Genomic DNA, 15,347 nt, shown 5'->3' with positions numbered 1-15,347 from the left:
TTGAGTTTACTACCTGTTTATAATTAGATTCACCAACAGAAATGCCCAATAACACGGAAAGTGCAACTTGCTTTATTGTTTTATGGTAGTGACCTCCAGAAATGTGCTTTAGTAAAATGTGAGCTTGCGTGGGGTGATAATAGTAAGTTTTCACATTAACCCTGTGAAGTTCTTTACAGAAAATTTCATTTTGACCGTTATCATGGTGTCGACTAAGAGAATAAGTGACAGCGGTACTAGTAAATCTACCAACAAAAGGAAAGCAATCGATTTGGATCAGAAAATTGAAATAATAAGGATGTATGAAAATGGTCAAACATTAACAAGTATCGTGCTGAATTCAGATTTGTCAATAATAATATAGTAGCAATATGTTATTAGTCATTCACGAGTTACACAAAACTCGACTTACGTAAGAAGTCCTGGAACGTATCTCTTACATATGTCGGGGATTTCTGTATTTTTGAATTAACCGGGAAATCGATTATCCGGGATTTTTTTTTTACCATGTATTACGGAAAATCGAGAGTCTACTGTATGACCTGTTTATAATTCCCTTGTATATGATAGCAGAGAACTTTCAAGTTAGTTTGCACAGAACTTGCAAAATGGCAGTAGTCATGTCTAGCAGATTATCAGTGGCTTCTTAGAACTTTTCTAAGAAGAGGAAGAGAGAGAGTAGGAAGTAGACTAAGGATAGCCAAATGGAATGGGAGGATGGTTGTGTAAGACTAGTTGGAAAGGGAGTGGGGGACCTTTAGAAATCAAGATTTAATACATTTATATTCAGTGGAGAAGAGAGAATAGTGTTGAATAAAGAAGGAAAAGACTAAAGAAGGACAGTTGAGTGCATTACTGATAGGATAATGTTGATAAAGAATCAGAACCCAGTGATTATGAACGTAAGAGTAAAGTTTGAGAGAATGAAGAAAGATAAAAAAATCGGATGTAAAAAGGTTAAGGGATATGGATAAATAATTTTTTTTTCAGAAGATTAAATCAAAATTAGAGGTAAGGTTAAAAGTGAAAATATGGAAAAGAACTGGATTATCCAGAAATAGGGTTATTGAGGCTAGTGAGAAAGTAATTGGATACAGGAAAGGAACTAAAGATAAAAAAACTATAGGTAATGATGGATATTATGAGGACAATGGATGGAATAATGGCAACAGTAGTAGTAGTAGTAGTGGCATGTGATGCAAGAAAGCAAATGTATGAGCTTATGGATGGAAGTTTGTTCCAGCAATTAACCACCCACTGGCTAAAGGAAAATTTCCGCACATCTATTCGACATCTGTCTTTTCTTAATTTGAATTTATGCCCCCTTAGATTTGTAATCTGAACAAGTGGAAGGATCCCATCAGAATTCAGCGTGCTCAACCCATTCAAGGCCTTATATACCTCAATCAGATCACCGCACAGGTGCCTAGTCTCCAGCCACTGCAATTTGCAGAACTTAAGCCTCTCTTGGTAAGAGGATCCCTTCATTCCCCTCACCAATCTTGTTGCCCTTCTCTGTACACGCTCAAGTAAATTTACATCCTTCCTAAAATGAGGCCTCCAGACCTGTACGCAGTACTCAAGCCATGGCCTGACCATTGTCTTATACAGAGGGATAATCACCTCCTTTTCCCTGCTAGCAAAATTCCTATATATCATTGACAAAACCCCATGACCTGCCCTGGCAGCCTATCTGCATTTCTCAGAAAACTTCATATCTGCCTGCACAATTACTCCCAGGTCTTTTTCATTTTCTACCACCTTAAGTGTAGTACCACACAGTTGGTACGTTTCTCTGGGGTTACTTCTACCCATATGTAGTACTTTGCATTTGTCAAGGTTAAACTTCAGTTGCCACTTCTTAGCCCATCTGCCCAAATTATCTAGATCCTGTTGCAGTAGCACACTGCCATTACTGTCATTAACAACCCTGCCAACCTTTGTATCATCTGCAAACTTTGACATTAAGCCTGGTATACCTTCATCAATATCATTGATAAATATACAAAACAACAGTGGACCTAACACCGAACCCTGTGGGACTCCACTAATAACATTAGTCCAAGAAGAGCAGCACCCATTGATTACCACCCTCTGTCTTCTAGCACTTAACCATCCTTTTATCCATTGTAGCAACTTACCCTTAATAGTCTTCCATGCGCAACAGTGTCAAAAGCTTTCCTGAAATCCAAATATATGATATCAAAATTATTTTTCGCATCCAGTTCCTTTGTAACCACATCATAATGTCCTATCAAATTTGTCAGACAAGACTTTCCCTTAACAAACCCATGCTGTGTCTGAATTATTGCTGCAGTCTTGTCTAGATGATCCTGCAATGCATCTTTAACCAGTGACTCCATTATTTTACCCGGAACAGAAGTTAAACTAACTGGTCTGTAATTACTCGTGTCACCCTTTGATCCCCCCTTTGTGAATTGGGGATACATTTGCACATCTCCAGTCCGTGGGAACCTCCCCTGAGTCCAAGGATGCTCTCATAATTATGGCTAAGGGTTTGCTTAGTTGCTTTGCCTCCTCCTTTAATATAACTGGATAGATCACATCCACCCCAGGTGCTTTTCTTACGTTTAACTTCAACAATTTCTCTTCCACTTTGCTCTCAGTTATTACAAAATCATTAAGTATCCTGCTACAATTCCTCACGTGTGAATGTAGATGCAAAATACTCATTCAGTTTGTTTGCTATCTGAGTAGGATCATCAACAGTCGAACCATCGATGTCAAGTGGACCAATCAGATTCATCCCCTTCCTTTTAGAGTTTATATAAGTAAAGAAATCCTTGCTGTTTTTCTTAGCATCTTTTGCCAAGGATTTCTCGTAATCTGCCTTCGCCTGCCAAACCTCCTTTGTGACCTGATTACAGATTAATTTATATCTGCCATAGGCTTCTGAGTCGCTTGATAATTCATATGCATCCCATGCATTTTTCTTCTCTGTTACGAGTCTCATTAGTTCGTTTGACAACCATTTAGGCCTAAACCGTGAACAATATTTCTTAATAGGTATGAACCTTTTAGTAGCTTCCACAATTAATTCCTTGAATGCTTCCCACTTAGAATTTACTGTTGGTAACATCGTCAGTTGATCCCACTGTACAGAATTTAAAAACTGTCGGAGACCACTGTACTCGCCTTTACGGAAGCAAAAACCCTTTCCTTTACCCCTGATGGTAATTAAATCTTTAAGTAAATCCCACGTCAGTACACTGTGATCACTGCCACCTAGTGGTTCTTTTATCTGCAAATTCCTAATACATGAATGATCACTACTGATAACCAGATCAAGAGTATTACTTTCTCTGGTTGCCTCTCATTACTTTCTCTGGTTGCCTCTCGAACATGCTGCTGCAGAAAACAATCATCCAATAAATCCACAAAAGTCTGACTAGTGTGTGAGTGCCCAACCCACAAGTTCCAGTCAATATCTGGGAAGTTAAAATCCCCCATTATAAGACATTCCGATATACCAGCCCACTCTATTTCTCTGTACAATTGTTCATTGTACTCATTCAAGTCATTAGGCCTATAACACACACCTACTCTTACAGTAGAGGTAAAAAAGAAATATAGGGAGTATAATAATAGGTTGAGAAGGAGAAAAAGACTAGATGAAGTGAGACACAAGGGATGGCTGAAGAAGCAACCATGGAAACTAGAAAATATGGAAAAGAAAGGAAGATATGATTCAATATTTGAAAGGATAAAGTTTTTAAATATGGCAAAATCTCAGTAATTTGGACTAATAGGGATAGTTGGAATTTGCAAAAACTGTAAACTATATAATATAATTATAGCTAAACATTTAAGTCAGATTTCATAAAACAAGTTAATTTATTCACAGCCCAGTAACATATGTTAATTTATATGTTATAAGGACACAAATATGATGAAAATGAAATGAAAATTTTATGAATCTTTATAACCAAAACAAAAAAGAATACAGAAAGAGCAAATCAAATAGAACATGAATAGTATGTCTTTTTTAAATAATAAACTTTAATTAGTGTGATAAATGTTAATAACTATGAATTTAATAAAAAAAAAAGAAATTCCTCCCCAGAATATGGTCTTTTTTGAAGAAATCAGAAATTTTTTCCCGATTAAGGGGCTTGTGTGTAGCCATTTCATAACATAATTCTTAATTTCTCTTAGAGCTTTGAAACAGTTTTGAATTCTTTATCAGAATTCTAAATATATAAAAGTGGCAGCTTCAGCCTTTATGTAATTCAACTTTTTCTTCTTTACTTTGTTCTTATTTTTCTTCCTGGTCTTTCCAAACTGATTTTTCCCTTGGAATGTTGCTGTTTTTTTGTCATATGATAACCAGCCTCATCTTCTAGCCACATTCTTAGATTAATATCCTTTTTGCCAGTAACAATGTTATTTAATACCATTTTCCATGAACTTACTATTTTACTCTTCTTTACTTCATTCCAAATTGCAGCCCAATTGTAAATAGCACTTTTTATGTGAAGGCGCCTCCGTAGCCAGGTGGGAAGGAGCAGTAGTGTGTATCACATGCTTCTTGATTAGACCGGGGTTCGAGCCCGTCACCACCAAATACGGAGGATGCGGAAAGGTCAGGAATGACCACTGCATATCCCGGAGCAATATGGCCTTAGTTGCTAATGCTCCTAAAAACCAAAACAACAACAACAACAACTTTTTATGTTATAATTTGTTTTTAATTTTAGCTCTTTTAACTTACCCTTTTGTGTTCTGTTCATTTTTAAAATGATCAAAGTCAAGTACTCTTTGTTTTCTTTGATAGAGATGTTTATAGCTGAGTATTCTTATAGTATTTAGTGTTCGTGTTTTTTATAGTATTTATCCCTGATCCTAGGTTGTATTAGGGGACTCCGGTATTGGCAGGTAAGAAAAGGCAACTTGATATTGCCATTGTTGCTTGATAAAATTTCGCTAGGAGGGTGTGAAGTTGCACTATGTAGCAACAATGACAATAAATTTTGATAAGATTAAAGTCATGATGATGAAAGGGATGAAAAGGAAATAACTAATAAAATGGATGATAAGATGATACTTGAATAAATACAGGTATCTTAACATTCTGCTAACAAGTGATGCAAAGAAGAGGTCAGAAATAAACTAAAATTGCAAGGACTAAGGCAGCATTTGAGAAGAGAAAGCAGTTATTTAAAAGAAGAATGAGAATGTATATTGAGTTAAGGAAGAGGTTACCTAAATGTTTTTTATTGAGTATTATGTTTTATGTACTAAGAGAATTAGAAGAATTCTCTAAAAGAAGAAAAATTTACAAATTAGAAGAATTGAAGCTTTTGAGATGAGGGTTTGGAGAATTGTTAAAGAGGTTGGAGAAATAGAAGTAATAAAGGCTATAATGAAAAGAATTTTATTGTATATGTATTGATGGGGAAATTTGTTAATGGAAAAGAAATGACAGGAAGGTGATCAGCAAGAGGGTGAAAGGAAACAGGAGAACTGGACTGTTGGATGATTTGATTAGTGTTATGGATGTTATGGGCTGAAGGAGAAGGAGTTATGGACAAGGATTGAGATTTGTTTCAGTTCTACCTGTTGTGGATATGCTGTGTTGCAGAGAACATATGATGATGAATCAAAAGGTGAATAAAAAGTCATTGTCCACTGTGGAGAATGACTTTTGATAAGTAAGACAGATGTAGGATAGACGTGAGGAAATTTGCCTTTAGCCAGCGGGTGGTTGGTTGGTGGAACAGACTTCCATCCCTTGTGGTGGAGGTTGATAGCCTAAATAAGTTTAAGGCTCAGCTAGACAGGTATTTGGAACGAACAGAGAGGTGAAGTGGAAGTGGGTTTTTTTTTTTTTTTTTTTTGGCTGATGCTGCATAAGCTTGCTTTCTTGCATCAAATGCCTCTACTAATGCTAATGCTAAAGTAACTAAGATTTTTATTGCAGCAAAGTTGTCAAAAATGGAGAGTATAGTATGTTATTCAAGCATAGGAGATAACATTAGATAACAATCGTAGTGTATTGATGTGGGATTTATTTAAATATATAACTACTATAAAAGGTAAAGAGAAGGGATTTGCTTTTCAAAAGGTGACTACAGTGGTCTTGAACAATTTTAAATTCTTTTCAGTGGGACCAACTGATATTGTTAACAAGTGCAAATTCTAAATTGGAACTATTAGTAATAGTAGTGGCAAATGATGCAAGGAAACAAGCTTATATAGTATCTGCCAAAAAAAAAAAAAAAAAAAAAAACTTCCTACATCACCTGGCCATCTACTGTAATAATTTATCTAATTCTTCCTTGAGTTTGTTCAAAGTAGCCTTCTACAACACCGAATGGAAGTTTGTTCCAACGATCAATATCTCTCAGGATGAAAGAAAATTTCTGCACTTTTATTCTGCAGCTGATGAGACTTGTGACAGATAATAAAAATGCATGGGAGGATTATAAATTATCAATGGATGCAGAAACTTACTGTATATATATAAATTAGTTTCCAATCAAGTTAAAGGGAGGGGGTAGGCAAGCTAAGGTAGATTATGAGAAGTCTTTGGTTAAGAATATGAAGCAAAGTAGCAAAGAATTCTTTGCTCACTTTAGAACAAAGTAGTGAACCCCACTGGATATGAATGGAATAACTATATACTATTGATGATCTTGTTCAGGTTTCTAACAAATTAAATAAACATTTTGTATCTACATTCATGCATGAAGATTTTAGGGATGGGAATACTGGAAGTATTCTAACTTATAACTGGGAGCTAAACAATTTTGTGATAGCTGAGAGGAAAGTGGAAGAGAAATTGTTTAAGCTAAAAATAAATAAGGCACTTGTGGCTGATGGGATCTATCCAATTATATTAAAAGAACAACAAAAAATATGAGCAAACCTTTGGCCATAATTATGCAGGCAACCTTGAATTCATAGGAAGTGCCTATTTATTTGGAGATGTGCAAATGTCTTTCCTATTCAAAAAGGGTAATCAAAGGGCAAATTTAGTAATTATAGACCTGGAAGCTTATCTTCTGTTCCAGGGAAATAATGGAGTCACTGCTTAAAAAAATCATGCAGATCCATTTATACAAGAATACATTTATAGGGCAGTCACAGCATAGATTTGTTAAGGGGTGATCTTGTCTGGCCAATCTGACTAAATACAGTGATGCAGTAACAAAGGAACTGGACACAAAAAATAATTTTAACATCATATACTTAGATTTCAGAAAAGCTTTTTATACCATTTCATATGAAAAAACAAAAAACTGTTGTACAAATTGGAGCAGTGTGGCATTAGAGGGCAAGTTTCTGCTATGGTTAAAGGGATGGATGAGTTGTGGGAGGCAGATAGTTATTATTAATGTCCACCACTCTTCATCGACTAATGTTATGAGTGGATTTCCTTAGGGTTCTGCATTTGGCTCTCCTTTACTGTTTTTAATATTTATTAATGATATTAATGAAGGTATATCAATTTAAGTTTGCTGATGATACACAGGTTAATGATAGGGATCAGTGTATCCTGACTTAGGGAAAATTGGCAGAATGGCTGAAAAGTGACAACTGAGGTTTAATATTGATAAATGTAAGGATATCACACTTGGGTATCAGCAATCTCAGAATAACATACCAACTGGGTAGTAATACACTTTGAGGTAGTGAAAAATTAGAAAGTTTTAGGGGTAATTTTACAGTCTGCCCTCCTTGGGCACTGTATACAGGTCTGGAAGCTTCATTTTAGGTAATATATGGATCTGTTATCGGAGGTGTAGAGAAGGACAACATGGTTAGTCAGGAGAATAAAAGGGTGCTGTAACCAAGAAAGACATGAGATGTAAATTGTAGCATCTGGAAATTAGGCACTTGCGAAGAGATCTGATTGAAGTGTTTAAGGCTGTAAATGGATTTAGCAAACTAAATACTGATGGCAGCCTTACTCTTTCTTGGATGACACACACACTCAAAGGGACATAAACTTAAATTGAAAAAAGAATGGCTGAAAGATAGATGTGCATAAATTTCTTTTGGTCATAGAGTAATTGATTGTTGGAACAAATTACCATCTGGTTTTGTGGAAGTGGGTAGTTAATAAATTTAAGGAAGGATTAGCCAAATTTTTAGAGGGGATTGACATGTAATATGTATAATTTTTGGCATTTGCTATATAAGCTTGCTTTCTTGCATTATTTGCTACTGCTAAGTTAGTCACTTGATATGAACAAAATTGTGTGTGCAAGTTAATGTTTTTTCCTTGGTTTGTTTTTATATTTAGAAAAAACATTGGCTTTTGAGACAACCACCAAGTCCTCTTCCTGAATCTGTGATTAGCGATATAGACTCAATATTTAGAAACAGGTTAGTAATGATCATATTTAAAATAAAGATACTTATAATTTAGAACTTCGATATATCTTTGTTTGGTTTTAACAAGTTAAAGAGAAAACTGCTTATTACCACCACCTTATACTTAGTGTGTGTGTGTATAGGTTACTGTGATATATTACTGTGTACGGGTTGTGTTATATGTTAATATGATATATGAATTTGTTCTTTTGAACTATCAACCTTCCATTCACTATTTTCTTGTATGTGCTCCAATTTTCTGTTATATCTTTAGCTGTAGCCAGAGTAAGCCCTTCTAATGCTTTCTTAACATCATTGACCTACCTTCTTCTGTGCCTGTTATCATACATTTTTGTTTTAGATATCTCTTTAGTTAATCTCACCTCTTTCATTCTTTCTACATGTCCATACCATCTTAAGTTTGTTTCACTTATCTTAAATTGGATATTGGTTACCCCAAGATTTTTTCTTATTTTCTCATTTTTAATATGGTCTTGCCATTGTTTCTATCTATTAGTTCCCTTTATTTTTCTTAAAAACCTAATTTCTGAAGATTTTAAATTTGGTCAGTTTTTCTTACCCAACTGTTAGCTCCACAGGTAGGGCTGCCACAAGTAAGTAGGTGAGGCAGGCATCACCTACAGGTGACAGTTTAGGAGGGCACACCAGAATTTTTTTTGACATTGTTTTCTTATTGTTTAACATTTATCAGTATTCAACATTTAAGGTGGCAAATTTTATTTTGTCTACTAGCAACACAGGGTTGCAGCACTACTGTCTACAGGTTAAAATAAGCTTAAAAAGTGTCACAAGAGTTAATTTTGTCTTTTGATTAATTTCTCTTTTGCTCCAAATTAATTTGTTTAATTTGAGTAAACTTCTTAAGTTTACTTTTACTCTGTTGTTTATTTCCATGTTCAATCATCCATCTTCATTAAAAACTGTTTACTAGATACAAAATTACTAACTTGTTCCTATTTTTGATTCAGTCTACACTCTAAACTTTGTTTTTCTTTCCCAATTTTCATAATTCTATTTTTATGTAACTAATTTGCATGACAAATTTTCTACAAGTATTATCTAATTCATTCAGAGATTCTTGAAAACCTTTTCACAGTTATTATTTAACAGAACAGTATCATTATTTTTACATTCACTGTCCATGCTAAACCCTTTTTTTCACCATATTTTAGCAGTCACACAGAATTTGAACTAGTTAGAAAAATGTTTCAAAATACAATAAACAAGTTAGGTAATGTAAGCAGTGCATTACATTTCAGGCATGTTTGATTTTTTTCTTAAATGAATCTTTCATTTTTTGTGATTAATACAATTGAAAAGTAAATATAGTTATCTCTTTATCAATTAATTACTAAGATTAATTAAAAAATATGTAAATATAATATAACATATGTTTACATATTTCATATGTAAATATATATTATACATGTATTATATTATATTATATATACAAGGTGCATCTGAAAGGTTTTAGGACTGCTTTTTTTTAAACGATACTACTAGCACCATACATTGGCCACTGTCAAAACTATTCACCATGAAGTCTGAACTGGTTCTACTGGAAAGTTGTTCTACTGAACTGATTCCATTCTACTGGAAAGTTGTGTTTAAGTTGGCACAGTAAAATCGCATCATCATCATGAATACAAGGATTGAGCAAAGAGAGGTGATAAAATTTTGTTTTAAAGCCAGAAAAAGTGTAACTGAAACAGTTATAATGGTGAGTGCAGCTTATGAACATGATTTTTTTTTTTTTTTGCTGGTGCAGCAAAAGCCTCAGGCTTCTTTGCATCATATTGATAATAATAATAATAAGCACCATCATGATCCAACATTTTTTGCTGGTATGAGCAGTTCTGTGAAGGGTGTAAAGTGGTCGCCCATTCCAGTCTCGTACAGACTTGACCATCAAAAAAGTTAAGCAGTTAATGGAAGATCATCACCTGCCCCTCCAAACGATAGCAGACCAGCTTCACATCAGCAAGGACTGTGCATTCAATTGTTATTGAAGATTGGATAAAAAGGAAAGTATGCTTGCACTTTGTACCACATGCATTGACAGTGGAACAGAATGAGGAATGAGTTACTGTGTGTTGAGATTTGATGGAGATGGCAGACAGTGATCCAGACTTTTTTAAAAAAATCAACTGGTGATGAGTCCTGGTGCATTGTGTATGAACCCAAAACAAAAAGACAATCAGCTGCATGGGTTGGAGAAAATTCACCAAGGCTGAAGAAACTCTCATTCCAAAAATCTCAGACCAAAATGATGTTGGTGATTTTTTTTTTTTTTATTGGCAGGGAGTTGTGCACAAAGAATTTGTACCAGAAGGGCAGACAGTCAACTCTGAATTTTACAGAGGAGTGATGGACTGACTCTTGAAATGAATTAGGTGTGTTGGTGTGTTTGGCTGATGCTATATAAGCTTGCTTTCTTGCATCATGTGCCCTTACTAATGCTAATGTGACCGAGTCAGGTGAGTAGTTCTTGCTTCAACACAATGCATCTTTCACAGAATGTAACCATCGTCAAGCAGTTGCTTGAACAGAAAGACATTACAGGGCTTCGTCATCACCCATTTTTTTGGATTTGGTACCTTCTGATTATTTTCTGTTTCCCAAAGTGAAATCCCTCCTGAAGGGGCACCATATTGACAGCATTCCAGAGATTCAAACCAACATGACAAGGGAGTTAAGCAAAGTTCCACAGAGCCATCCAGAAGCTGTATGACGGTGAAAAGACATGTATTGAGTTAAGATGGATGTACTTTGAAGATTAAATGGTAAACTTTTTCCATTGAGATTTTGAGTTTTTATGAATGTAGTCCTATAATGTTTCAGACACACCTTGTATGTCATATGTTATGTATGATATATGATATGTCACATGTACGATAATGCATATGTCGTATGTATATCATTGTTGTTATGTATTTTTGACAAAAAAGATCATTCATTTTGCAAGACAGTCAATACTAGTTCACAGTGTAGTATTTAATAGTACAGTAGTATGTGTTTAGTTTTTAACATTTCTTCTGTCTGAATGCAAAATTGCATCAAAATGTACTGCAGTTTTTGTGCCTTAATATACACATGCATCCATCCAATTGCAGTTGATAAATGAGCACTGCAAAAGGTAAGGCACATGAAATGAAGAACTGAATGATATTGGCACACTGATTGAACCATTGGCTATTGCATTATGGCTGGGGTTTTACTTAGTGTCAGTTGCACTGTAGAGAGCACTAGAAAAGCTGTATACTTTGTTCACAGTTTCATATGCTCTTTGCTCACGTTGAAGTTATTTTATCTAGTTTATTATTTTCCACAAGAAAAAAAAGGTAAAATGTTTTGAAGAATGTGCTTGCAGAATTTTAATTCTTTAGTTTGTGAAAAACAGAACATCATCCATAGTGTGCATGTCTACTAATAAAATTTTATTCTAAAGGGTTGTTATAATGGATTCACAGCCTGGGACATCGGGACTGAAAAGGAACAGGAATTGAACAGTACATTGAAACCGATGACATTGAATCAGCTCTTTATAATATGTCGTCTAATAGAATGAAATAAAATTCTATTTAAGTGATGTACATTCTGAATCTTATTCAAATGCATCTGTTAATGCTAGGATACTACAAACAACAGATGCCGGTATTACTTGGAATGACGATTCGTCACACATGAAATCCATTTACTAAAAAGCAGTGCCTACTTGTTCCAGTGCCCCAAGAGCACACATAAAGGATTCTAGCAAATATAAAAGGCAGTGAATGTGTTAAGGCAATTTTATTACTGAAATCATATTGCACTATTTATATCTTATATTTAAAAAAATTGGAAATTCACAATACCTGTACTAGAGGCAGCATTCCATCCTGTAACCTTTATTCCTTAAGCACTTAAGCAAGTACATTAATCACCGAACTAATCCAGCAGCGTGAGTTAATATTTTAGCTTAATGTTGGTGACTATCATTCTATGGAGATTATAGGGATCAGAGCTCTTGTATTATATGATTACTCCTCTGAATACTTATGCTACTGCATAACCTTTAAAAGAACCAGAATTTTCAAAATCCAGAATACTAATAAAGTCCCTGAGGATGCTCGATTTATGGCGCCTCCGTAGCCAGGTGGGAAGAAGCAGCAGGGCGTAGCACACGCTTCTTGATTAGACCGGGGTTCGAGCCCGTGACCACCAAATACGGAGGATGTGGAAAGGTCAGGGAATGACCACCACATATCCCGGAGCAATATGGCCTTAGTTGCTAATGCTCCTAAAAAAAAAAAAAAAAGATGCTCGATTTATGAGGTTCTACTGTGCTAATATGTTTTGTTTCTCTCCTCAGACCAGTTGAACTTTATGCTTTGTATTTCCATTCTTCCCAGAGATAGAATGGAAGAGATTTTTAATTCCACAGATTCACTTTTTCCCCACCACCAGCACTGCCACCACCTTTCCAGAGATTAAGTCTATAAACAGCTATACCTACTTGCAACTTCAGCTGAAGTGGTGAATGAATAATACATTGAGCCTTCCAATCTAAGTAATCTACAAGAAAAATAATGTTTCTTTTCAAATAAATTACAGATCACCACACTTTCAATTTACTCAGACTGGTAATACTCACTGTTGTGCACTATCACAAGAGGAGAATAAATAATGTTGAGGCTTCAAATCCAAAACAACACTTCACAAACAGTGGCTAATTTATGTATAAGCTACAGCTTATACAGTGGATTGGGAAATACCCAATCATTGGCCTATTGCTCGAGTACTCGTACTCGGATTGCCTTCTGCAAGACGTAGGACATTCTCCTCATTGTCTGGCGTCCTCGTCGTTCGCTCTCGATTCATGGTACCTCTTGTGAAACAACCAGTCTCACGTAACCTTCTGTACACACGTGCGAATTTGTATGATGAGGAGCACGCCTGTGCGGGAAACGTTCCTGGTACAAGTGCAGAGCAGTGTGCCCGTTACAGCCCCATACGCGAGGTGTATGTCGGCCAGTTCAACGTTTGAATACTCGTCCATCCTACTGCCTCGGGAACCAGTTTGCAAATGCTGACTTCCAGCGGGATCGCTGTTCACGCGCCCTCCCGTTCAACGTCCTGTGCCACGTGACGAAGGCATTTCGGACCCTGCAATGCTATGTGATTCCAATTCGTCTTTGTGCCCCCTACACCTCCTGCAAGTTTGTTGCACTGGTAGTGAATCACCCTGTATATACATATATATATATATACATACAGAGAGAGAGAATCGGATCTAACAAGCAGAAAATTGAGTAGGGGTGCGTATATAAAATAAATTACTTAGGGGTGCTGTTATTAAAAAAAGGTTGAAAACCACTGCTCTAAATACTAAAAATTTTTTCAAATACTTATATTTGGGGGGCAAAGTACATCCAAAGGGTATACCCATGTCAAAAATAGAATAAAGCTAATCATGGTTTAACTTTATAGTAACAAAAGTTGAATGCACTTTAAAAGCATCCTATAAGTCACCAAAAAAGGAAACTTCATATCCCTTCAAGTGAGCCTCAGGGTGCTAAAGTCCCCAAAGAACTTTTTTATATTATATAATTGTATACTGTTATTGCAGTGACACTTGAAAAGCTACTGACGTGGAATGTACAAGCTTCTGCCCAACAGAATTTCTGAGTGCATTGCACTGTGTCCTTAATCACCATCTTACCATGAAAAGATGTGATATTCTCGATCAGCATCAGTACAGAAATAGGCACATCTTTCCTCTCATCTCAGAGTGAATCAATTAAACAAAACTTTGTCCAGTTCAGCTAGTTTAGGTTTTTGGAGTGTATATAATTATTTTAATAGCCTTGTTTGTTTCAGATGAAACCAAAAATTCTTGTAACTTTGCCTTTTGAGTGTTCATGTGATAGATTGTCAATGATCAGATGCCAAGATCTTTATCAAGTTATGCTTCCTTTCTTCCTTCTTCAGTTACTTTATCATTTTCAACTTTTGCATAATCATAAGCATAACTGTGTTGTGTTTACACTGATGAGCCAAAACATATGACCAGTGAGTCGTTATGCAAATCGAAGCAACTGCAGGTGAAGTATGGCGCATGCACGGGTCAGGACACGGTATAAAAAACACCTGATACTGAACAGAATGAGCTCCGTTAATCGATGTTACTCTTGTTCTTCAGATGGGAAAGGCGGCGGACTTAAGCGAGTTTGACAAAGGCCAAATTGTAATGGCCAGACGACTAGGTCAGAGCATATCCAAAATGGCACGGCTGATAGGGTGCTCACGGTCAGCCGTGATTAGTACCTATTGAAAGTGTTCCGAGGAGGGAAAACCCACGAACTACCAGCGAGGTGTTGGACGACCATGGCTCATCGATGCTTGAGGTGAGTGAAGGCTCTCCCGGATGGTATGTGGCAACAGAAGGGCGACTGTGGCGTAACCCACCAGTAATTGGAATGCTGGCGACGGGAGTAATGTGGCACAAAACACAATACATTGAACTTTGCTTAAAATGGGGCTGCATAGCCGCAGGCTGCTCTGAGTACCCATGCTAACCACAGTTCACTGGTGACAATGCCTACAATGGGCACACGAGCATTGAAACTGGACCTTGAGTGATTGGAAGAAGGTCATCTGGTCCAATGAATCATGTTTCCTGTTGCACCATGTGCATGGCCGGGTACGTGTGTGTCATTTACCTGGGGAAGTGATAGCATCTGGATGCACTGTGGGATGAAAACAACCCATTGGCGTCGGTGTCATGCCTTGGGTGATGTTCAGCTGGGATACCCTGGGTCCAGTCATTCATGTGCTGGGCACTCCGGTGTCTACCAACCACCTACCTAAACATCACCCCTTCCAGACACTGACTAGGAACATTTACAGAGGCTGCCCGCAGGGCTCAGTCCTGGATCCCCTATTGCGGAACATTGTACTGGACGGCTTCCTTACCCAGAATCATGGCGAGGTCAAAACTCAGGCTT

At 36.4% G+C, this 15,347-nt stretch overlaps 1 protein-coding gene across 1 annotated transcript in view; it reads left to right on the top strand.

Annotated features, from left to right (window-relative positions):
• The window catches only part of LOC150080759 (N-acetylglucosamine-6-sulfatase-like), a 97,923-nt gene that overhangs the window by 41,775 nt on the left and 40,801 nt on the right, over positions 1–15,347 (top strand). The window contains exon 7 of the mRNA XM_090380811.1: positions 8,270–8,352. Within this exon, the coding sequence (XP_090236937.1) occupies positions 8,270–8,352 (83 nt within the window). The remainder of the gene's footprint in view (positions 1–8,269; positions 8,353–15,347) is intronic.

This window comes from Mastigoproctus giganteus, chromosome 9, assembly GCF_048544385.1.
Source record: "Mastigoproctus giganteus isolate SK-2022 chromosome 9, ASM4854438v1, whole genome shotgun sequence".
Classification (NCBI taxonomy): domain Eukaryota; kingdom Metazoa; phylum Arthropoda; class Arachnida; order Uropygi; family Thelyphonidae; genus Mastigoproctus; species Mastigoproctus giganteus.
This window is presented reverse-complemented; position numbering and strand designations above follow the sequence as displayed.